This window comes from Vombatus ursinus, unplaced genomic scaffold (genome assembly GCF_900497805.2).
Source record: "Vombatus ursinus unplaced genomic scaffold, bare-nosed wombat genome assembly UNPS02009835.1, whole genome shotgun sequence".
In the NCBI taxonomy this organism is placed as follows: domain Eukaryota; kingdom Metazoa; phylum Chordata; class Mammalia; order Diprotodontia; family Vombatidae; genus Vombatus; species Vombatus ursinus.
This window is the reverse complement of record NW_020949613.1, coordinates 24,187,755-24,210,820: the sequence shown is the minus strand read 5'-3', so window position 1 is coordinate 24,210,820 and position 23,066 is coordinate 24,187,755. Positions and strand designations below refer to the sequence as shown.

At 36.3% G+C, this 23,066-nt stretch overlaps 1 protein-coding gene across 3 annotated transcripts in view; it reads left to right on the top strand.

Moving 5' to 3' along the window:
- COL12A1 (collagen type XII alpha 1 chain) overlaps window positions 1-23,066 on the top strand; it is a 142,262-nt gene that overhangs the window by 45,621 nt on the left and 73,575 nt on the right. For 2 of the 3 annotated variants that reach the window (XM_027852867.1, XM_027852865.1), the window contains exons 14-21: window positions 5,861-6,133; window positions 11,341-11,607; window positions 14,359-14,551; window positions 16,108-16,229; window positions 18,840-18,989; window positions 19,073-19,192; window positions 19,287-19,451; window positions 21,320-21,466. In XM_027852867.1, the coding sequence (XP_027708668.1) occupies window positions 5,861-6,133; window positions 11,341-11,607; window positions 14,359-14,551; window positions 16,108-16,229; window positions 18,840-18,989; window positions 19,073-19,192; window positions 19,287-19,451; window positions 21,320-21,466 (1,437 nt within the window). The remainder of the gene's footprint in view (window positions 1-5,860; window positions 6,134-11,340; window positions 11,608-14,358; window positions 14,552-16,107; window positions 16,230-18,839; window positions 18,990-19,072; window positions 19,193-19,286; window positions 19,452-21,319; window positions 21,467-23,066) is intronic. The other variant, XM_027852866.1, reaches the window with a different exon arrangement.

Sequence of the window (23,066 nt, the reverse complement as noted above, 5' to 3'; positions counted from 1 at the left end):
CTGCGTGACCCAATATGGGGTTTTCTTGGCAAAGATGTTGGAGTAGCTTGCCATTTCCCATATAAGGAAATGGAGACAAACAAGATTAAGTGACTTGCCCAGGGTTACACTGCTAGTAAGTATCTGAGGCCTGATTTGAACTCGTCTTCTTGACTCCAGGCTTGGCACTCTATCCAGTGTACCACCTAGCTGCCCAGATAGACTCTAGTGCATATCTATCAGTCCATATTTCTTTGACAAGGGCTGTAGATTGGGCCTAGAATAAAACCGGCAGAAGAAAGTGGGCTGGATTACATATGGAAAACTGTAATACTTTTAATGACACTAAGCTTCTCCTTGAAACAAAAATTCATTTTTCTAAAACTGGTATTATTCTGGTGATGCTATGTAGTGATGGATCATGTACTACAAACTCTGAGGAATAAAAATTGCTGGTCACTCAAAAGCTGATGAAATTACCAAGTTAGAGAATACAGAGAGGAAAGAGAAGAGAAAATAGGAGAGCCTTGGGGTGCACTCCACAGACAGCGAGTGTCACATAAAGATCTAGGAAAGGAGACTGATTAGTCAGAAAGATAGGAGTAGAAGGAGAAAGCAGGAACATGGAAACCCAGAGAGGAGAGAATATTCAGAAAGAGATAGTTAATGGTGTCAAATGTTGCAAATGTGGCTCAGGATGATGAAGGCTGAGAAGAGGCGAAACCTCCAACATTTGTCCAGGGAGGTTATAACTTCCTGAGTTCACACAGCTGGGTAGTAAGAGCCAGGTCATTGGACTGTAAATATCCTAAGTTTCCATTTCTCCATTTGTTTATTTTTTTCATTTAATACTTAGTTTTGGTTATAAAAGTAGGAAACATTGAACTCCATGGGAAATTTCAGTGTTTAACAGGAGTTGGATTTTTCTTGTAATAAGTACACTGGTAGGGTCATATACCCAGCATGAAATTACTGGATCAAAGAGACTGAAATAGTATCTGGAAAAATGGCAAAGAATCAGAAAGTGAGAATTGCTTTGCAAACAGTAGGTGCTCACTACTTATAAATGTCTTTGATTAACTGACTCACTCCTAAGAGTTAGAAGTCATTAAATTTTGCTGCTTGTTTACTTTTTCAACCACAAGTCCTGGATGAGGTTCCTGTTAACTTTAGCCAAGTTTTCCTTGAGTCCACTTTTTTTTTGGGGGGGCTATAGAGAGTGATTGTATGATGGAGAAAGATTGGGAGAAAAAAATCCTTAAACTGGGTTACTTATATTTTCTTTTATCCAAATCAATAAATATTGCTTCAGTAAGTCATGATTGGATGTTTAGAACAGTTTAATGCAGAAAACTTTTCATTTTTTAATCTATTTCTTGTTGAAGGAGGGATTTGAGGGATTATATTTAAATAAGAACTTTCTATAACCTTTTCTTCTTAAGACTAGTGACCATTACAAATACATTCATTTTTACAAAGATCTTCCATTAGTTTTATTTTATTTTATTTCTTTTGGACTGGACCTCTGATTTCATCAGTATAGGGAATTCCTGGGGCAGAATTTCCTTTATCAAGTCACGCTGGCATATTCTCTGCAATTTAGTCTTAGAAAGTGGCCTAGTGAAGTGAGTAGTTTAATGACTTGCCCAGGATCACATAGCCAAAATGTAGCAGATTTTGGATTTGAACCCAAGTCTTCTTGATTCAGAGGCCACATTTAAATTGAGAACTGAGAATAATAAATGGAAAAACCCTGAGAAAAATTCCCTTACTTGGCTAGTAAACTTCTTTGACCATTTTTCAGTGAGTTCAGAAGTACGTTTGAATTTGTATTTTCTTTACAATCTCTCCACTGGCCACCTACTTGTTCTCAAAATGTAATCATTAGGCTGTTTGTGACACTGAAATCTGTTGTCATGGGAATGAGTATAATGTCACAAATAGCACTGTAGCAAGTAGGAATAAAAATGGGCTGAGAGGCAAATCCTTTGGAGAAAGTAAGTATGAGTTGGAAGTATTGATGTCTTTTGTTCCCCACTCCCAAACCATCCCAGTTTTAAATGCGGGAAAAAAAACCCAAACCCACTTCAACATTGGAGCCACCTTTAGTTTCATAGTCACAGTTTTTTGTGTTTCACTAATGCTTTACTGAAATGATTTTTAGTAGGGAGGAGAGATAGAAGGAGAGGGTATCTTTGGGAACCATCCTTTACTGAGTTTTATGGCCACAAGACATTAATTAGGCAAAAATGGAGGGAGTTTTTTCTATGGCATAAATAATTCTAAAGTAAGAATTATAAAGGTGTGAAAAAGTGCAATACATGGACATTATTCACTTATCTGTGTGTAACATTTCCCCCCAGTAGAATATAACCTCCTTGAGGACAAAGACTATTTTATTTTTGTCTAAGGATGTTAAACATTTAGCACAGTGTTTGTTGAATTGAATTAAATTGAATTGAGTTCAATTGACTTGGAACAACTTTGTCTGGCACTAATCAATCCAAAAAACCCTCACATCTCTTTCATTCCTGAAAGATCTCAGACAGTAGTTTAGCAATTTCATCTACTGGTTGCTTTGGTGCCTGGGGATGAAATTTGTCTAGCTTCTACATTCAACACAAATGGGAATTCTTGACTTTATGGGTGGTTTGGAATCTTTCCAGAAATAAATGGCAATTTAGCAGCTGGATGGGAATGGGAGGTGGGAGAAGCAGAAGTTGAAAGATGTCAAAGAGAGGGATGATTGCGGAAGTGGGAGTGAAGCTAACTAAGGGGTGTCAGGTGGTCTGCTTCAGGAGGCAGTGAATTCACCTTCATAGTCTTTGGGTAGAAGCTGGATCACCACTTGAGGTATATGTTGTTGAAGAGATTCCTTGTAAAGATAACAAGTTTCACTACATGGTCATAGAATACCCTGCTGATTCTGAGATACTGTGATTCTATGACTCTGTATCCACATACTGCACGTGTAAATCCAGAGTCCTATTGCCTGAATAACATTCAGTGCAAAGGCTTTATAAAGCTGTACTTGGAAAATACATGACTTGTGGTCATTTTTAGAGTTTAAAACACAAATGGCTACCCCTCTGCACCTTATAGGAAATAGTCACAAGCTTTGAAAGAAAATCAATTACTATGATTTTGGAAATGTTTTTCTGATTGAAGTGAAATGCATGTCTAATTTTCCCCTTCCTCTGCCCCCCCCACCCCAGATAGGATGTTCTGTTAGCTACTTAAGTTATTTACAATGGAGTTAGAAGTTTCCACTTGGACTTGAGGTTTCAGAAAAAAGCCCAACCTTTTTTTCCCTTTTCATTGAACTGCATATCTTTTTTTTTTGTTCAATGTGACTTTTCCTTCCTTTAAGGTCACCTTTTCCATTCAGGTTCTAGAGCTTTATTGTACATAACTGCAAGGCATACATTATTTTTTCTCCCATCTTTATGGCAATGATAATTGAAACAATAATGATCTTCAGAATTCTTACAGTGGCTTTTTGTATCACTTGCTTGAACACACAGAAATTGCTTGCTAAAAATTATGCTGGGAAAGCAGATAGTTTTATATTGATGTCATATTATGGCAGAAATCCTATTTGAAGTAGCCAATATAAAGTGACTTGTATATTTATATTACATTAAAATATGGAAAGAGTAGCTGTTTTATTGGGAGAAAGCTGTGTCTCCTATTAAGTTTAGGTTTTCTTATTTTCCATTTGGATTATATTCATGTTTTTTATTGAATGAAAAGGCTTCAATTTGGGAACAGAAATTTTCAGTTGTTCTCCCCCCCTCACCCCGGCAAAGTATATCCCCCTTTAATAACTAATACTTTTTCAGTGTTCTAGAAGAATGGGTGTTTTTTAAGTTTCACTGAAAGGTTACCCTTTCACATTTATAACTCCATAAAAGCCAACAACAAGGAATAGATATTTGGAACTAGTTTTGCCATTGGAATGAGGTCATGTTTTAGGGTTTTAGTGAACCGCACATTAGAGCTGGGGATTTGTTTAAATTAGACTGGTAGAAAGCACAGAGCAGTGGAAAAAGTCCTGGGCTTTGTATGAATGGGGAGACTCTGGGGGTCCAGTCCCAGAACTTTCTGCCAGTGGATAGCTATGAGATGGTCCGCAAGTTCACTGTGAACTTCCCCAGTCTCTTATTAAAAGAAGAGGGGTGGGCTAGGTGATCTAGATTGTTGTTTCCAGCTTTAAAAATCTACAGTATAAAAAAAAAAAACTAGGATTATAGAAAAGAACCTTTGAGGACCATGGTCCATGCCCCAAGGTAACTGAGGCATGAATGGGGATGAGGTCCTTGGGAAAATCCTGAAGATATGTTAGGACTGTATTTTATAGAGGGACTAGAAGAGAGATATCTTAATCACATTTGAGCTAATAGAAAAGAAATTGGAGATGCACAATTCCATTCAGGGCAATTCAATGAGAATTTATGAAATACCTTATTAAATACCTTATACTGTGCTAGGCAATGGGGATAGAAATATGTACAAAGGATCATCAACCTGGGTTTGGAAGAGACCTTAGAGGCCATCTAGTCCAACTCCCTTATTTTATTTAATGAGGCCTAGAGAGGATAAGTGACAAATCTGAGGTCATAGGAGGCAATAAGTTTCATAGATTTAGAGATAGAAGGGAAGTCAAAGTTCACCTAGTCCAATTCCTTCATTTTACAGATGAGAAAACAGAGCACATGTGAGCTATATGGGAGATAAAATTGAAAGGATAGATTGGGGACAGATTGTGGAAGGCCCTGTGTGACTGACCAAGACTATCCTTTATTTGAAGTCAGGTCAAGTCAACAAATGTTTACTAAGTGCCTCCTATGGATTGGGCTTTGTGCTAAGAGCAGAGAGTGCAAAGAAAGGCAAAAAACCAGTAACTGCTCACAGTGTAATGGGGGGAGACAACATGCAAACAACTATCTACAAGCAAGATATAGGCTAGATAAATTGGGAATAATCTCAGAGGAAGAAACTAGCACTAAGGGGGATTGGGAAAGGCTTTCTTGCAGAAGGTAGGATTTTAGATAAAACCTAAGAAAGCCAGACAATCTAGAATTCAGAGATGAGGAAGGAGAGAATTCCAGGAATGAGAGACAGCTAGTGAAAATGCATGGAATTGGGAGATGACATGTCTTGTATGACAAACAGCAAAGAGGCCAAGTTTTTAGTTAGGCTCATCAGCTGATTAGGCATGTAAAGAAGATTAATTATATAATTTGCACGATGGAAAGGAAGGTGAGGGAGGAAAAGAGTCTTTTGCATTAAGTTAGGTAATGTAAGAAGAACTTGATTGTAACGATGGCAGTGGGGATGAGTAAGAAGGGATGGACATGAGAAACATTAAGGAAGAAGTTACAGGAGCAGGTGACTGATTTGATATGAAGAACAAGAAAGAGGAAAGAATCAAAAGATGATTTTGAAGTTTTAAACCTGGCATAATGAGAATAAAGTTGCTTTTGGTAGAAATAGAGAAGATAGCAGGAGGGGCTCATTGTTGGTAGAAGATGACTTCAGTTTTAGTTAGATTTTGAGGAACTGGAAGGAACTCTTTGAATAATAAGGATAAATATGTATAAGTATAAGTGAAGATAAGTATATTTACATAGTTCGGATGCAACCTGTCTATGACTTCATAGATTAGTTTTAGGGAATTGCCTGAAGCATATAGAGAGTTACCCAGGAGTCACCCAGTTAGTAAATGTCAGAGAAGGAATTTGAACTTGATCTTTCTGAGATCAAGCTCAACAGTTTACCCTCTATAAACTGAATATGAAATTGAGAAAAAGGGTTAGATTTTATATGTATAATGCATATTATTGCACTGATTCCTTTTTAAAAAATTTCTCTTCTGTAGAACGAGGTTCTGCTCGGGACTTGATTACTAAAGACATCACCGACACTTCCATTGGAGCATATTGGACATCTGCTCCAGGGATGGTTCGTGGTTACAGAGTTGCATGGAGATCCCTTTATGATGATGTTGAGGCTGGAGAGAAGAATCTTCCCGGAGATGCAATTCACACTGTGATAGAAAATCTGCAACCAGAGACCAAATATAAGATTTCGATATTTGCCACCTATACCAGTGGGGAAGGGAATCCTTTGAATGGAGAAGCTACAACTGAATGTAGGTGACATTTTACATTGTTAGCATTTATTATCCTTTGGATTCTGATCAAAGTGCATTAATAGATATTCAAAAGTGTGAATATGTATAACTGGTTCTCCAGTCTACATATTGCTTCATATTAAAACCTAAGACTCAGGAAGCATAGAAAGGATCATAAGTTAATAGATAAGGTACTTGAGAGGCCCGCTGGATCCAACCTTCCCTCCCATTTTGTGTAAGAGGAAATTAGTACATAGCTAAGGCAGGATTTTAAAATCAGGTCCAACTGACTCCAAGTCTAGTCCTCCATCAGCTAAGCCATGCTGTTTATTTCAGGTAAGTTTAGTACCTCTAAGTATCGAGAGAAGGATGAATGTGAGGAAGGACCAAAGAGCCAAAGAGCACTGCTCCATTACTTGCCAGGAAAGGAAAGTAAACTCAGAAAATCTCTTCCCCCTACTTACTTCTAGTCTAGTTAGGTCATATGTAGTTATCTTCTTGTTGAAGTAGTTTACTTTTCAAGACTCTTTAAATGTTGGAAGTAAACATTATACATTCTTTATTACAAGCTCAATGCCACATTGTAGGGCCAGTGGAAGTGTTGGAGAGGGAGGGAGAAATGTTTTGAAGTAAGGAGGTCCAACCTCTCAACATCAGAAAGCTGCTTTCTCAACCCAATCACATGACTTATTGTTGCCCATTTTTTTTCTGAGACATGGTATTCTTTCTAGAGCTGAGTTATGGAGTACTGAGTGGAATAACAATATGTTGATTGATTATTAAAAAATTATCAAGGACAATTAATTAGGTAGACTCCAAATAATATTTGATTGGTCATGTGCCTCAAGCTACTCTCATTGTTTCTAGCCTGGGATTTCTTTGTTTGCCCTCTATAAGACTTTAGGGAAGGGGAATGGAGGCACTGTTAGTAAGAGGCCATGCATCTTTGTGATGTTTTATGAAAAAGAAAAGGCTGAATAGGTCAGGTCAGTGGCCATTCTTCCAGGTCTAGTGGAGAATGGAGGTGTGCAATGACTGACATCACTGATTTTTTTCCCCTTCTAATTTGTTTACTTCCAGAGAAAAATCTCAAGGGCTGAACTAAGAATTGAGTTAGTGTAAATTAACATTCTCAGACAAAGAAATCTGGTCTTGGCCTGTGTCAAAAATAACTAGATTCTCTATAGTTCTATGTAATTTAGCAGAAAATTAAATTTTGTAGAAAAGTATATTTACATAGTTGGTTTCCATGGTAAATTTAATATTATATCTGGAATGTATTGGTTGTTGTTTAAGGATGTGTATTTTGATTGGATTTTGGCAGTTCAGTTGATGTAAAAATAAGTAATGTGTAGCAAATTAAGATAACATGTGAGTGAAATTTACAATTGTTTTCTTTGATTATTAAAAACATATCCATCATTCCTGTGTTAGGAAAATTTTAAAATTGTAGGTGTTTAAAAATTGACAGACATTGCATTTGCCAAAAATCATGCTCTATTATGATATCTCCTTGAAGCTGTGAATCTTCTAATCAGTTTTTATGAAGGGAAATCTTGAAAAGGAATGTGTTAGTACCAAAAATATGTGGGATGGCAGAAATCTTAAATTGCCTTCTACCTCTCTGAAGCTGAGTCATAGTACTTTCTCAATAAACACTTGCTGACTGATTTTGTTGTTAGTGAATTTAAAAGGCCTCCTCTGGACTGGGAGACACCTGGGTAGTATTGAACTCCATTGTTGGTTGGGGGTCAACTACTTCAAAGGTTGAAGTTAGAGAACAAGTTGGAGGGGGAAAGAGGTTAATTTATTCCACTAACTACCTCTGAGTTTTTTACTTTTTGAATTTTTGCTGTGGAAGATAAAACAATTTGGAAAATACTGTTGAAAAGTTGTGATAGTTAAGGGGCAGAGTGTCTAGGCCATTTATATTTGTAGCACAGATGGGACTTATAAGCACTTTGCTTCAAAGGTATGAAAAGTTTCATGCTGCCTTTTCTGCTTCCAGTAGGGAACATTTTGTTGAGTGATTTCAATATAGCTTTTAGCTAAACAGCTCTGGAAACATTGTAAGGTCCAGGAATATAGTGGGATTCTTTTAGAAATTTGAATTGAAACTGTGACCAAGATACCAGTAGATGGAGAGCTAATGTATGTGTATGTGTATGTGTATGTGTATGTGTATGTGTCTATGTCTGTGTATGCATATGTGTGTGTATGTGGATGCATATACGCATACATACATATATGTGTGGATGCATATATGCATCCATACATATATGTGTGGATGCATATGTATGTATACATAGGTATGTTTTCCTAGTTTGAGATAGCTAGTTTAGTGGTATTGCTACCGGAGGCATCCCATGGAGGAGAAAAGTCAGTAACATGGGGTGAGAGGGAGAGGAGAAAAGAGTGTACTACAGCAATTCATAACATAACTTGTCCATGTTGTTGTGGTTGTTGTTTGTCCTTCGTTCTCAAAGAGGACCATGATATCACGGAGATGATGTGCCATGTAACTTTTTTTGTGGTGGTGAGCCAATCTAGTTGCTTTTTCCAAAAGCCTGAGGGTTAGTTAATAATTAGCATGAGATGCACCGAAATTTGTTGATGTTTCCTTCTGTTATTTTCTGTAGTTTATTATAAAGAAAGGGCATAACTAAGAAGCCTGCAAGATATCACAGTATGAAGCATGAAATTCAAAAGTCTGGTTTAAACAATGTTAGATTTTTAAGTATTTGCACAGCCTGGGAATCTTAGCACTTGTGTCAGGGGAGTGGTAACAGATTTTTGGAGCACTGGTTGCTATTCATAACAGTACCCAAGGATTTTTTGGTATGATCATATTACGTTCTTCTGAACTTTGAAGATAAGTGAAATTAGACTGGGCATCTTGTGTAAGAGGAAGAGATTTGATACTCATTTTGAAGAGTTTTTTTTTTTTTAGTATTGAACTAAAAACTAGTGCTACGAATGTAATGGCCAGAGCTCTTGGTATTTCAGCACATATTTATGTATGAGAGTGAGTCGTTATAGAATGGTAAACAATGTGCTAAATTTGGAGTTGGGAGACCTGGGTTCAAATCCCTATTGCTTTCTACTTGTGTGAACTTTGGTGACTCATTTAACTGTTCTGGGATTATTGTCTTATTTGTAAAATGAAGGTATTTTAATGATGGCCTTCAAAGTCTTTTCAAGGTCTAAATTTGGAGTTTTCAACTCTGGGACCACAGATCTCCAAGGGATCATTTATATATTTCAGGAGATCTTTGAACTTGCATGAGAAAAAAATACATCTTTATTTTCATTAACCTTTATCTGAAATCAGGCATTTCCTGCCATTATGAATTAAAAAACAATAATAACAAAAAAACCTCAACATTCTTCTAGGAGAGGTCTATAGATTTCACTAGATTGTCAAAGTGCTCTATGACCCAAAAAAGTTAAGAACTCTTATATGATCCTATGATTTAAGCCTTTTTTAAGACAGGCCCAGACATACCACATCTTAACCCACATTTGTGATAGTTGATAATAATCAGAATCTTGAGCCAGTGGTGGTCTCACTGAATGTTGATATCACCTTTTTTCAAGACCCAAGCACGATTTTATGGTTTTTTTTTTAAATGGGAAAAATTTTGGTTAGTTTCTTTTCATTCAAACTGGTTCATCTTTATCCAATAACTCATAATAATGGAAAACTGTGAGTTAGGTTATTCTGAATACATTTTAGATGATGATCTTAGATTCTTTATATGTATTTTAATTTATTTACTTCTCATCTTTATATCTATCATAGACATAATAAGAAAACAGCTTTACTGAACACCCATGTTTAAGATTTTGTATTTGCTCTTTGAAAGGTTAATGTTTTGTGGCAAATCATTCAGTTTTTTGGCCCTCCATAATCCCTTAATGCAAAGGTTCTTAACCTAAGGTGTGTGAACTTGTTAAAAAAACATTTTGATAATAGTATATCACATAATTAGCATATTTTGTTATTCTATGTATTTCATTTTATGCTTTTAAAACATTATTTTGGAAAGTTACCCATGACATAAAAAAGGTTAAGAGACCCCTTCTCTTCCCTTTCCTTCCAAATAGTGAGGGTAAATTCTTAATCATTTCCCCTAAGAGCTTACAGTTTATTCCTATATAAAATGATTCTAACCTTTTGAAGTATCTAATCCCTGAACAAATGAAATAGAAATGCAAGCAGTATTGGTTGAATATGTACACCATATTGACATAGTAAAGAACAGGTTATATAGTTTCTCTTAGAAGTTTAATTACCCTTTCATTAAATAAAAATCACCTAAATATCAGAGAAAGATTATTTTTGTCAATGATGTTTATTATACCTTGAGTAAACACTTTCCACATGAAGGATTCCTACCAGGAATTACAAAACTGATTTTCAAACTATTGAGACATTATATAATGGCTTATCTCTTTATATCCCACTTCTTTACATTTTCTTGGGAGAGAATACAAGAAATTTCATTAACAACCTGCATTTTGGTTAAAGTCATTTCTGGGTCACTCTTGTACTCCTTGCAATGGCCCCTGTCAAAACTCCCTTGCAGAACTAACAGCTGTAAAACTCCTCAAGGCATTTGGCTTTTAAGAGAAATTCTTTACAGATGGGAGTGGGATAAAATTTCTAAAAACTTGTCCCAGGAAAAGGATGTTTTCTTTTCTAAATTCTCTAACACTCAACTAGGAAATCCCTAAGATCCAGACTTCTAGTTTTTAGGGGATAGGCAAGAAAGGTCTCTTAGGATCTTTTATTATTCTCAGTTTACAATAGATTACAATGCTGAACTATGAAACACCATGATCCTTGACATTCATATAGAGCTTTAAGATTTGGAAAACATTTTTATAAAGATAGTCTCATTGGAGCCTCACAAGAAACTTGTGGGATGGGTATTAAAGGTATTATTATTATTATCTCCATTTATAGGTGAGAAAATTAAGGTCCAGAGAAGTTGCGACTTGCTAATAGTCAAAACACTTAGCAAATGTCAAGATGTAGGATTTGAATTCAAATCTTCTTAATCTTGGTCTACAACTCTATTCACTAGGCTATTCTGCCTTTCCTAGAGTACTTGAATATCAAAGCACAGATCATTACTCTTTGCTTAAGTGGTGTTTTGTTACTATATAACATGTTTTATTTTTTATTGACATGTATTTTAATCTGGCTTTGCATCCAACAGTATCTCAGAATGCCAGGACTCTGAGAGTTGATGATGAGACTGAAACAACAATGAGAGTCACATGGCAACCAGCACCAGGGAAAGTTGTGAACTATCGTGTTGTATACCGGCCTCATGGAGGAGGAAGACAGATGGTGGCCAAAGTGCCACCCACAGTCACATCAACTGTGTTAAAACGACTTCAGCCTCAAACTACATATGATATCACAGTGCTTCCAATTTACAAGACAGGAGAAGGAAAGCACAGGCAAGGATCAGGAACCACACGTATGTATAATTTTAAAGGTGCTTTCTTTTTAGCTCTTGGAATCCTAGAACCCCAGAGCTGGAAAGGACCTAAGAGACTTACTAATTTAACTCATACCTGAATAAAAATCTCATCTACAGTGTATACAGTAGGTGGTCATTCAGCCCTTGCTTGAGAACCTAGATGTATGCCAGGGCCCATTCCATTTTTGGCTAACCAGTTGAGTTTTTCCTTATATCAACTCTTAAGTCTGTGTTTTTTGCAATTCCCTTTGGATTTTGGGTTCTGACTTCTGAAGCAAAGAACAAGTCTGTTTCCTCTATATGACAGCCTTTCAAATACTTGAAGGCTACTAGTGTACCCTCCCCATCCACCCTGTTTCCCTTCCAAAAAGTTTTCCTTCCTCTACACTAACTACTGACAGTTGCTTCAAACAACCCTCTGTAGAATAATCCAAAGTCGTTGGTCATGCTAGTTGCTCTGCTCTGCATGCTATTCATCTTACTATATCTTTCCCAAATGATCATACCCAGTCTGACCAGGACAAGATTTAATTATTATTATTACTATAATTACTATTATTACTATTACCTTAGTAGTCCTGGGCACTCTGCCTCTCATGAGGTAACCCAAGATTTCATTATCTGTTTTGGCTGTTAGGTTCCACCATTGACTCATATCGAGCTTATAGTTTATTGAAACTGATGAGGGAAGAGAATGGAATTTAACTCTGTGTATGAACATTTGTAAGAAATGTTGACTCTGATTCTTTTGTCTCTTATTCTAACTCTTTGACTCTCCTTTAGCTTTCTTAGGTGGTTATTTTTTCCTCCTCTTGTCTCCTAAGAGTAGGCATTCTTTTTTTCCTTCTCTCTCTACACTCTCTCCCATAGTGATCCTACGTCATTCCCTGGCTTCAGTTATTGCTTCTATGCAGCTCGCATTCAAATGTCTGTCTCCAACTTTAGCTGCTTTTTTGAACTCCAGCCCCAAATTCCCAACTACTTATTAGATATCTATTCCTAGATGTCTTACTGACATCTTGAATTCAACATGACCGGAGCTGAGGTCGTCATCTTCCCTTCAAAATCTGCCCCTGCTCCTAACTTCTGTTAATCCTTTTGTTGGCACTCTTACCTTCCTAGTAACCCGTGCTTGAAATCTTGGAGTCTCCTTTTGATTCTCCTCTCTTCTTTACCTTGTTTAATCTCCAGTCACTTGTCAAATACAGTTGGTTTTATGTCTGAAATATGCCTTACATCTATACTTTTCTTTCTCCTCACACAACACACTAATTCAAAGCCTCATTTCTTCTGATCTGGGCTATTGTGATAGTTTCCTAACTAGTCTCCCTGACTGGTGAGGACTTTAAGTCTAAATGGAGTGGTACATTCATTAAAATGAAAAATAATAGACTATCACGCCTCTGGTGTCTTCCTCTCTTTAGTTTATCCTTTACACTTCTGACAAAGCAATCTTTCTAATGCACAGGTCTGATCATATCACTTTAGAGGCAGCATGGCATAGTGGATTGATTGCTGGATTTAGAGTTAGGAAGGTCTGGGTTTGATTCCTGCCTTAGATTTATTAGCTGTGTGACCATAGGCAAATCATAACCTTTCTTGGCCTCATTTCCTCATGAGGGGGACTGGATTAGATGGCTTCTAAGGTCTTTTCCGGCTCTAAATCTAAGATCTTTAAAAAAAAATCTTTAAGTGGTTCTCCATTTTCTATAGGATGAAACACAGTATAAATTTCTTGGTCTAACATTTAAGACCTTCCATAATCTGCCTTCCACTTATCTTTCAAGCCTCATTTCTTCTCTATGTACTCTGTTACAGCCAAGTTGAACTAAGAGCCATTTCCTGGTCTCAGTCCATCTTCTTCAATCCCTGCACAGTTTTCAGGCCGTAATTAGTGCCTAAAATGGGCTCTTTCCGTATTTCTACCCTGTTCTAATTTTTTTATTTCTGCAAAGGCCAGTGTAAATGACTCCTATTCTGTGAAGCCTTTCCCTGGTCCCTCATCTGGAAATGATTTATCCTCTCCAGAATCTCTTATCCCTTTTGTGGGTACTTTTATATATTTATTCTATTCTCACTTCTGACTAATAGTTCTATTCTATTCTAACTTACAGTTGTTTGTCTGTCTTGTCCAGCAATTTATAGCTAGGCTGTAAGCTCTTTGAAAGCAGGGTCTATTTCATATTTTGTCTTTGTATCCCTAATGCTCAGCACAGTGCCTAGAACACAGTAGGTATTTAGTACATGCTTATTAAATTGAATGGAATGGAATTGAGGAGAGGGAGATTGAGTTACTTAAAGGCAAAGACTGTTTCATTTGTGTTCTTGTATCTCTAGCACTGAGCATAGTATCTGGTCCGTAGCAGGTGCTTAATAAATGCTTGTTGATTGATTTTTCATCCTTCTGTCCCCATGCTGTGAATTAGTATGACATAGTGGATAAAGAACTGATTTCTGATACCATACCTGCATTCAACTCCTGCCTACTGGTTGTGTGACTCTGGGCAAGTCACTTAATGTCTGTGTGCTCCAGGCAACTCTCTGAGACTCCATGTTATAAATGAGAAGCTGACCTGCCCTGGTAGAGAGAATTTACTGCTTAATATAGTTTGCCTGTCATAGCAAGTATATAATACATAATTTACTGAATTCAGTTAAGTTCAGTACTGGAACTGTTGATAAAGGTTTAATATCCATTAAAAGACTTTGTATTTCATATAATTATTGTTCTTATTTTTCTCTTTGCAGTATCCAAATTCAAATCACCCAGGAACCTCAAAACATCTGACTCAACCATGTCAAGCTTCCGAGTCACTTGGGAACCAGCCCCTGGGGAAGTAAAAGGCTACAAGGTCACTTTCCATCCTACAGGAGATGATCAGAGGCTTGGGGAATTAGTTGTTGGTCCCTATGACAATACTGTTGTTTTGGAGGAACTTAGGTATGAGATAATTTTATTCTTTTTTATGGTTACTATTTCAAACAATTTATTGAAATCAGTGAGGAATAAGTTGGAAAACATGTTCAGTTTTCACCTTACTCTCCAGGGAAGGGGTTTGTAAAAGCTACTAGATAGTGGAGGTGAAAACTACTTTTCTGAGGGATGGTGTAGCTTCAGTTTTGGTTGCTGTGAACATCTCAAATAATGGTTTTGGAAATTATCAAGCACCAGAGGCTTTCTGTAATTCTTTGTCACATTTTTACAACTTAGTAGGAGTTGCTTCTTTCAGCAGCAATGCCATGCTTTAATATATAAAAAAAAGCTTCTAGTTTGCAGCATTTTGCCAAGAGTAGTCGCCACTCAGTGTTGCCATTATGTGGTAGAAAATCCTCCCCAAATGTGGAGATTACTATTCCCTTTGAAAATGCCCAGATGACTCATTCTGAAATCCCAAGTGTGAGTCTTCTTCCAATTTGAGACATAGTAGAAGGCAAGACTTTGTGTTTTGTGCCAGTGGGGCAGAAGAGGGGAAGGGTGGGTTGATGAAAAGTCTTGCTCCAGGCTCTGCAATGGAAAAGAAGGAAGTTTAAGAATGAATGGAGGGTGACCATTCATTATAATAAGGATAATAAGCTACTGTGCTCTTGATGACTATATACTGATCTGCTATTAGCCCATGCTGCCTCTCCTGATGTAGGGGAGAGGAATTGGTCTTTGAGAGGGGAAGACCTGGGTTCAAGCTTTGCTTGTGACACTGACCATGGACAAATTACTTGATCTCTTAGTGCCCAGAGAACTCTGTGAGGCTGTAAGTTACAGAATTATCACAGATCAGCGTTGATAGAGACAGAGGTTCCTCACTTGGAATTCTCTTCATGAATGAATTCATAGATATGGTCTATAAAACAAACAACGTACTTAATCTTAGCATTCAGGACTCATTTATTTAATCAAGAACTCTTATTTAGAAGTTTCTTCATTTGTAAAATAATTTGGAAATTTTAACAAATAATTCTCTCTAATTTTAAAGATCCATACAGAGCAAGAAAGTCATACTTGTCTTAAAGCATATTATTTAATAATAGTTATCAAGTTGTGAGCCATATTCTTCCTCTGGTATGCTCAGTTCAAAGTCCAAAGGTAAATGCTCTCCAGAGATTCTGTGCAGCTTGATTGCTTGTGAACTGTCCACACCATGTAACTCCCCCAAAAGGGAGGCAGGGGAGGAATTTGTGAGTGGGTGGCTACCTCTGGTATTCTTTGGGGCATGCTTTCTGGCTGCCTTGTGCCCCTGCCTACACCTGAATTTTCAGGTCACTGCTTAGGGCAGTGACGTTAGATGGTATCTGGCAATTTCCCGTTGTATCTAAGGCACATGCTTGAGTGCAATAGTGAGTTCTCATCCTAAACTCAGTATTTTCACATGCTCCCAAACTCAAAGGGGACAATTTCTATTTTAATAATGTGGAAAAGAAAGAATAAAATTCTTTATTTGGATAGTTAAAATAACTCTTTTTTAGCTAACCAAAATATATATTCATTTTTTAATATTGCAGGGCAGGCACAACCTATAAAGTAAATGTTTTTGGAATGTTTGATGGAGGAGAAAGTTCACCACTGATTGGACAAGAAATGACAACTCTTTCAGATACAACTGTCATGCCAATTTTATCTACAGGTAAGCAGCTTGTGAGAATTTAAATTAATTCAGATGCTTTAAATTTAGGGAGTTTGATTGTTTTATGGAAAAACTTCTAAAATAATGTTTAAAAATAAATGTTGACATTTTCAAATAAAAATTTGAAAGAGCTACAGATGTTTTAAACTAAATATTGGCATTTTCAACTAAAAGTTTAAAAAACTACAGGTTTATTTGTATACCATATAAATTTATAACCATATATGTGTACCAGTCCAGATGAGTAATCATGTTAAAAAATAATATGACATTCTGTGCTTTGAAAGCCTTTAAATGCTATATAAATATTACCTATTATCATATAGGTAGAGTGCTTTGCAAACTCCAGTGCACTATATAAATGTCAGTTGTTACTCTTGTTATTATCAGATGTCTTACTGGCATTCACACTACTAAAACCTAGAATCCCTTTTGTCACTGAGACAATCGTCAAATATGATTTTGCTTATTATTATTATTTTTATCATGTAATACTCCACTACTAATACATCATTATTTAGTCATGATATTTTTCATATTAAATTAATGCAGTTAAAGCAAATGTACCATTTTCCTCCTCTAGTGTCTGAAATATGCTTTTGTTAAAGAAGATGTATTGAAAATGTCAATACATGAGATTTAGTTTTACAAGATAGTAATAGCTGCTAGAATTTATTTAGTAATTGAGACAGGAAAAAGATTAAATGCATTTTAAACGAAGGGTCTCAGGACATCAGGTCTCAGGATATGGATAGATTTATTTAATATGTTTATCAGCCTGAATCAGAGTCCTTAGCAAGGTTGGACTAGTTAAGAAGACGGGAAGTGAGAATTCTGTCAGCCATAGAGCTGTGCAGAAATCTTTGATTTTTTTTTTTTGCTGCTATCACATTCATACCATCAGTATTATACATGAAATAATGAAACATAGCTTAGTGAGTAGAGGACAGACCTTGAAGAGAGGGATCTCTGGATTCAAATCCTTCTTCTTGACCCATAGTAGCTTTCTGACTTTCAACCTCTCAGTGCTCTTGGCAATTCTTTCAGGTTGTAACTTAAAAATGAGTTGACAATCTGCATTGTTGGAGGGACGTTTTACACTGAAAGCTTCACCTATCACTGAAATAACAGGACCAGACTTCCTCTTCCTTCAACACCCAAAGCATATATGAAACCAGTTTTAACTTCTTTAGGACAAAATTCCATTTAAACAATTTCCCAGCTTTTTGTGTTACATCGACAAAGATTAGATTTGTATTTCCTATGTGTAAGACGATCATGATTTTTAACCATTAGATACTTGGAATAATTAATTACTCAAGAGCTTTCAGTACTGGATTGTCTATGTAGAACATTGATGGAATCACAATATTTTTTAAGTATGATGAACGTGATGGTTTTTTTCAATGGAATTTCTTCCATATAAAGATGAGAAGTTGTCAGGACAAGAAACCAGAAAATAAGCAACCAGTAACAACTTCTAGAACAATAGATTGCAGTTTTTATATGAGTTAAACTTAATTAAATTATTCTTTAATTAATTAAATTATTAAACTTAATTAAATAATTCAATCTGTTTTATAGAAATGTTCTGTTTTTTAACTTATGATGATATTAACCGACTCATATTTTTGTTCCCTAGCTTGTGAACTGAGGAGATCTGAAATGATTCTCTTTCCATAGCATCCCAGCCCTTGTATAAATGTTTGTACTTGTGTTTCTACATCTCCTCACTTGTGTGTTTGTTTGCATACCTTCCCCTAAATTATGTTCCTTCTTTCTCATTTTTTTTAAATGTGCACACTCCTCTGCCATCTGTATTTATCTAATTGCATTACAAAGTAAAGAAGTGTTTACAAAACTGGTAACTATGAGATGTCTGCATGGTAAATAAAATGAAATATTGGCATAGGACATTAACTGGGCATTTCTAGCCAAATGGGTTTGCATTTAAGTAATCTTGTATTTGATGTTAATAGTTACCTACAAGATTAGGTATAGTAAATTTTTAAAAAGAGCTTTTGGTCCACAGAAGCACTTTTCAGTCCATGTATTTTCATCAGCTCATCCCATACTCTTTAACAGTTTTATGGTGAAATGATTGCTACCAGCAGTCAGATTTTATTCCAGAGATATATAATCCTAATGCTTTAGGTCGTATTTGAAAATTTTACTAAAATTTCTAGTTCTGGGTAGTGAGAGACCCTTAAAATAAGCCTAATTTCTTTCAGACTTGTGAGCCCATGCTCAATATCTTGCTAATTTGGCTAGACTAATTTCTATGACAGGCTGAAGTGAGGAAAAACAATAAAAAAGAAAATAAAGATGACTAATTGAGAGTGGGAGATACAAGTCATATCCCTTGAAATAATCATCGAATGAATGACCATTTCTTATTAATACAACTTGAGGTTCATGAATGGGATGGTGATGTGTGTTTCATGAATATATTTCCAGTGATGTCCTAATTAGTATCTGGTAATGCCATAATGGTCGAGGCAGGAAGGCCAAGCATCCAAGCAGAGGGAGGAGAAATAGGAATAAAGGAAACCTAAATACCACTTAATGTCTTTCATACTCATGTGTGCCTTTTGATTATTGCTACATCAGGCATGGAGTGTTTCACCAGAGCAGAAGCTGACATCGTGCTACTGGTCGATGGTTCTTGGAGTATTGGTCGGGCTAATTTTAAAACCGTCAGGAGTTTCATTTCACGTATTGTCGAAGTGTTCGAGATTGGCCCCAAAAGAGTACAAATTGGTAGGCCCTGCTAATGTTAAAGAGTTTTAGACACTTGTTTTTATGCTCCTCTCAGTGAACTAATGATAACTGCATTATTTAAGCCCTTGCTCAGTACAGTGGGGACCCCAGAACAGAGTGGCAGCTGAATGCTCATAAAGACAGGAAGAGCCTATTAGAAGCAGTGGCTAACCTACCATACAAGGGAGGCAACACACTGACAGGTAAATTTTGACCTTTTGTTGTTCTTTAAGCCTTGTTTTTTTTAAAGGTGTATTTATGTAGTAATCCTTATAAATCTTTTTAAAATCACATTAGGCATGGCTTTGAATTTTATTCGGCAAAACAACTTCAGGCCACAGGCTGGCATGAGACCTCGAGCTCGCAAAATTGGTGTTCTCATTACTGATGGAAAATCACAGGATGATGTAGAAGCACCTTCAAAGAAACTAAAGGATGAAGGAGTGGAACTGTTTGCTATTGGTGAGTACCACAAAGAATGGCAGTAATCCAGTGGCAGTGTTCTTCAGATTTCAAGGATCTGTGATTTTTTGAGCATGGTTAATCCATCCACTGTCACGATGAAAACCCTTTATGTCTGACTAGAATTCAGGCATGGGGAACCTGCAGCCTCCAGGCCACATGTGGCCTTCTAGGTACTTGGGTGCAGCCTTTTGATACAGAACAAATCCTTTTATTAGGGGAATTTGTTCTGTGAAGTTTAGATTCAGTCAAAGGGCCTCACTTGAGGACTTAGAGGGCCTCGAGGCTGCAAGTTCCCCATCCCTGGACTACATGGTCTTTGCAGGTCACTGCAGTCAAAAAAATTGATGACTTGGTGATAATTTTCTGGTGAGGAACTTCTCTGAACTTAGCTAGGTTGGCCCATCTTGGGCTTGTATTTGATATCTTTATGACTTGGCAGAACCTGACAGAGACTGTGTTCTACTGGCATAGTCTTCATGCCCCGTTGAGGTATTGGGGGAAGGGAGAAAGGAAAAGGAAAAAAACATTTATGTAGACTGCTTGTAATGTGCCAGGCACTGTGCTAAGCACTTTACAAATATTATTTCATTTGATACTCACAAAAACCATGTGAGGTAGGTGCTGTGATTCCCATTTCACCATTGAGGAAACTGAGGCAAATAGAGATTAAGTGACTTGCCCAGGGCCACATAGCTAGTAAGGATATGAGGCCAGATTCAATCATACCTTTCTGACTCCAGGCCCAGTGTACTATGCCACAGAGCTGCCCTAGCTGCCCCTGGATTAGACTTTCATGGAAGAAATATATATATATATATATATATATATATGTATATATCAACGGAAATATAAGGATTTTCTGGCATATAAAAAAACCAAAACAGTTTGGCAGTATTTAGCATAATCTCATGTATTACTCTCCCCTGGTAGAATGGAAGCCCCTTGACTGACGTTTTATTATATTTTACTTTTGTTTTTGTATCTCCAGTGTTTATCTTGCTGAGTGCTTAATATACAGTAAGTGCTTAATAAATGCTGGTTGATTGGTCTCCATAAGAGAGGAGAAGTGATTTTAGATCTTTGAACACACAATCAGCTTTGTTCATTGACCAATTTGGACTTGTTAGTTTGTCCAATTTACCTTCTAACAAAACAGAACAATTATCAGGTCATTAAAGAGGAAAACAGTATCATGGATATTAGACATATACTGTTACCAGGATTTAGGAAATTTCCTGTTAAGTTCCCTCCCTTAAAGTCAAATCACCACTATGATTTCTGGAAAGGGCAAAATCCGAAGTCAATTAATTACCTTGTGGATCAGTTTAAAATCCTTGTGACTTCCCAGACCCTAACATCTGTCTTTGGCCATTAACCTCCATCTCCAATGTGTGTGGTCTTTCCCATTAAAATGTAAGCTCCTTGAGGGCAGGAAAAGTTTTACTTTTTGTAATTGTATCTGCAGTGCTTACTACAGTTCCTGGTGCATGGGAAGCACTTAGTAAGTGCTTTTTAATTAATTAATTCTTTCATCATTCATTCATTCATTCTGTTCATTCATTCATTTACTGGCTTTGGTTTAGTTATAGGTTTACCTAGCCAACAAGACATTAATTTTTGTTCTTAGAAGCACTCAAATTTTAGAATAACTTCCTTCTTTCAGTCTCTTTTGATATCTCATTATGGTTCATAACACTATAGCTGTTAATCTTTCTTTTTTAGGGAAAATCACACACATATATCTGTCTTGTCATACACTGGAAAATTGGAATATTGTTTCTAATATATTTTGTTAAATTACTTGTTAAATTTTCTTAAAGTTGTTCCTGATCAATGTTGCTAATTTATAATTTTTTAAAATAAAGGTATTAAAAATGCAGATGAGACTGAGTTAAAGATGATTGCAACGGACCCAGATGATACTCATGCCTACAATGTGGCTGACTTTGACTCACTTTCTAGGATTGTGGATGAACTCACTGTTAACTTGTGCAATAGTGTCAAAGGTCCAGGTAGGCTGTTATTCTAACTACCACCTTATTCATCATTTTGTCAATTTTCAATGTTCTTTTCTTTGACTTAATTGAAGGTAATTTCAATTAAAATTTGTCTCCAGGCCTGTCCTTCCTCAAAATTTCTGTGGTTTCCTTCAATACCTAATGAGGGATACTTTTCCTTACAGAATACTTATTCACTGACAATTGGCATTTTGAAGATATAAGAGTGAGGAAGTCTCTTAAGTTTGGTTCCTTTGTTATCCTCCTAAGATGAGTGGTTTTGAATATGAAAGTGGGAGGTTTGGATTAGGCCTATTTTGTAGCTTATTGATTTTACACCAACCACAGATTATTTTTGAAGCTGATTTTCTAGATTGTTCTTTAATAGAAAGAAATACTAGTACTAGATGGGTTTTATGAGATTATTTGGTCCAACTACTTTCTCCCTTCCTCTCCTCACCTTTTACAGATAAGAAAATTGAAGCTAAATGTTGAATGCCATTGGTAAAGTAGTACTTGGGTAGGAGGATGGTATGAAGCAGCTAACTTGGTGATAAGCCTCTATAAACTTATCTAGGCTGGTCCTTGGACCATTAATTGTTGTTAATTGTCAGGACTATACGTGGAGTGTTTCTCACTTGGAAGAACCTGACAGAGTTTGTGCCTTGCTGGCCCAGCCTTTGAGAATTCAGGGTAACCACTCTGTCGTTCTGGGGCATCAGAATAGGACTTTAGTGGAGTCAATTAATAAAGGACCAAATATGGTGATTATTTTGGAGCTTGGAATAATTCTTTTTTGCATTATCATAGACAATGGTAAGGATTATCCTTTACATGTTTATACTAGTCATGTAAAAATTGAAAGTGAGCCCAAGGACACCAGTGGACATGATTCAGGTACTTTGGGTTTCAGGAGTATATTTATTCTCTGAGTTTCTTTTCTTTCTTTTTCTTTTTTTCTTTCTTTCTCTGAGTTTCTGACCGATCCTTTGCAGATTTTCTTTTGGGATTTGGCCAACAGACTGTAATTTTCTCTGGAGAAACAGGCCACCTGTGTAGCTAGCATTTGTAGGTTTCCGGCTCTCAATATTAGTTTTTAAAGTTGTAGTTTTATTCCACTGGAGAGAGCTTGGAATAGATGAAAGCATCTTTTATCTATTTTCCTTTCTGTTTTATCAACCATGTAATCATTGCATTCATGCCAATTTCCCAGACCATAAAACTGCTTGATAATTTTGTAAGCTTGATTATAACCCAAGTATAATAAAGGTTAAAGGAATAAAAATGGGAATATTTTACACAGTTTTGACTTGCAAACAACTCAAAGGAGAATGGTTGGGTTATATTTTGGATTTACCTGATTAATTTCTTTATTTTTAAGCTTTAACTTGGTTACTTTTTCCATCTTTACCAACTTCTTAATGGTATTTTAAAAAATGGATTTCATGTTACAGACAAGGACTTGTCTCAATTTTTCTATAAAATAGCTGACTGTTGCCATATAGGTGACAGTTACTTTTAATAGTATCACTTTAAAACAACAGCCTAGGTTCATCCTGTCTATCCCTTGGCATAAAAATACTAACTATTACAAATTTATAGAGACATAATCAGA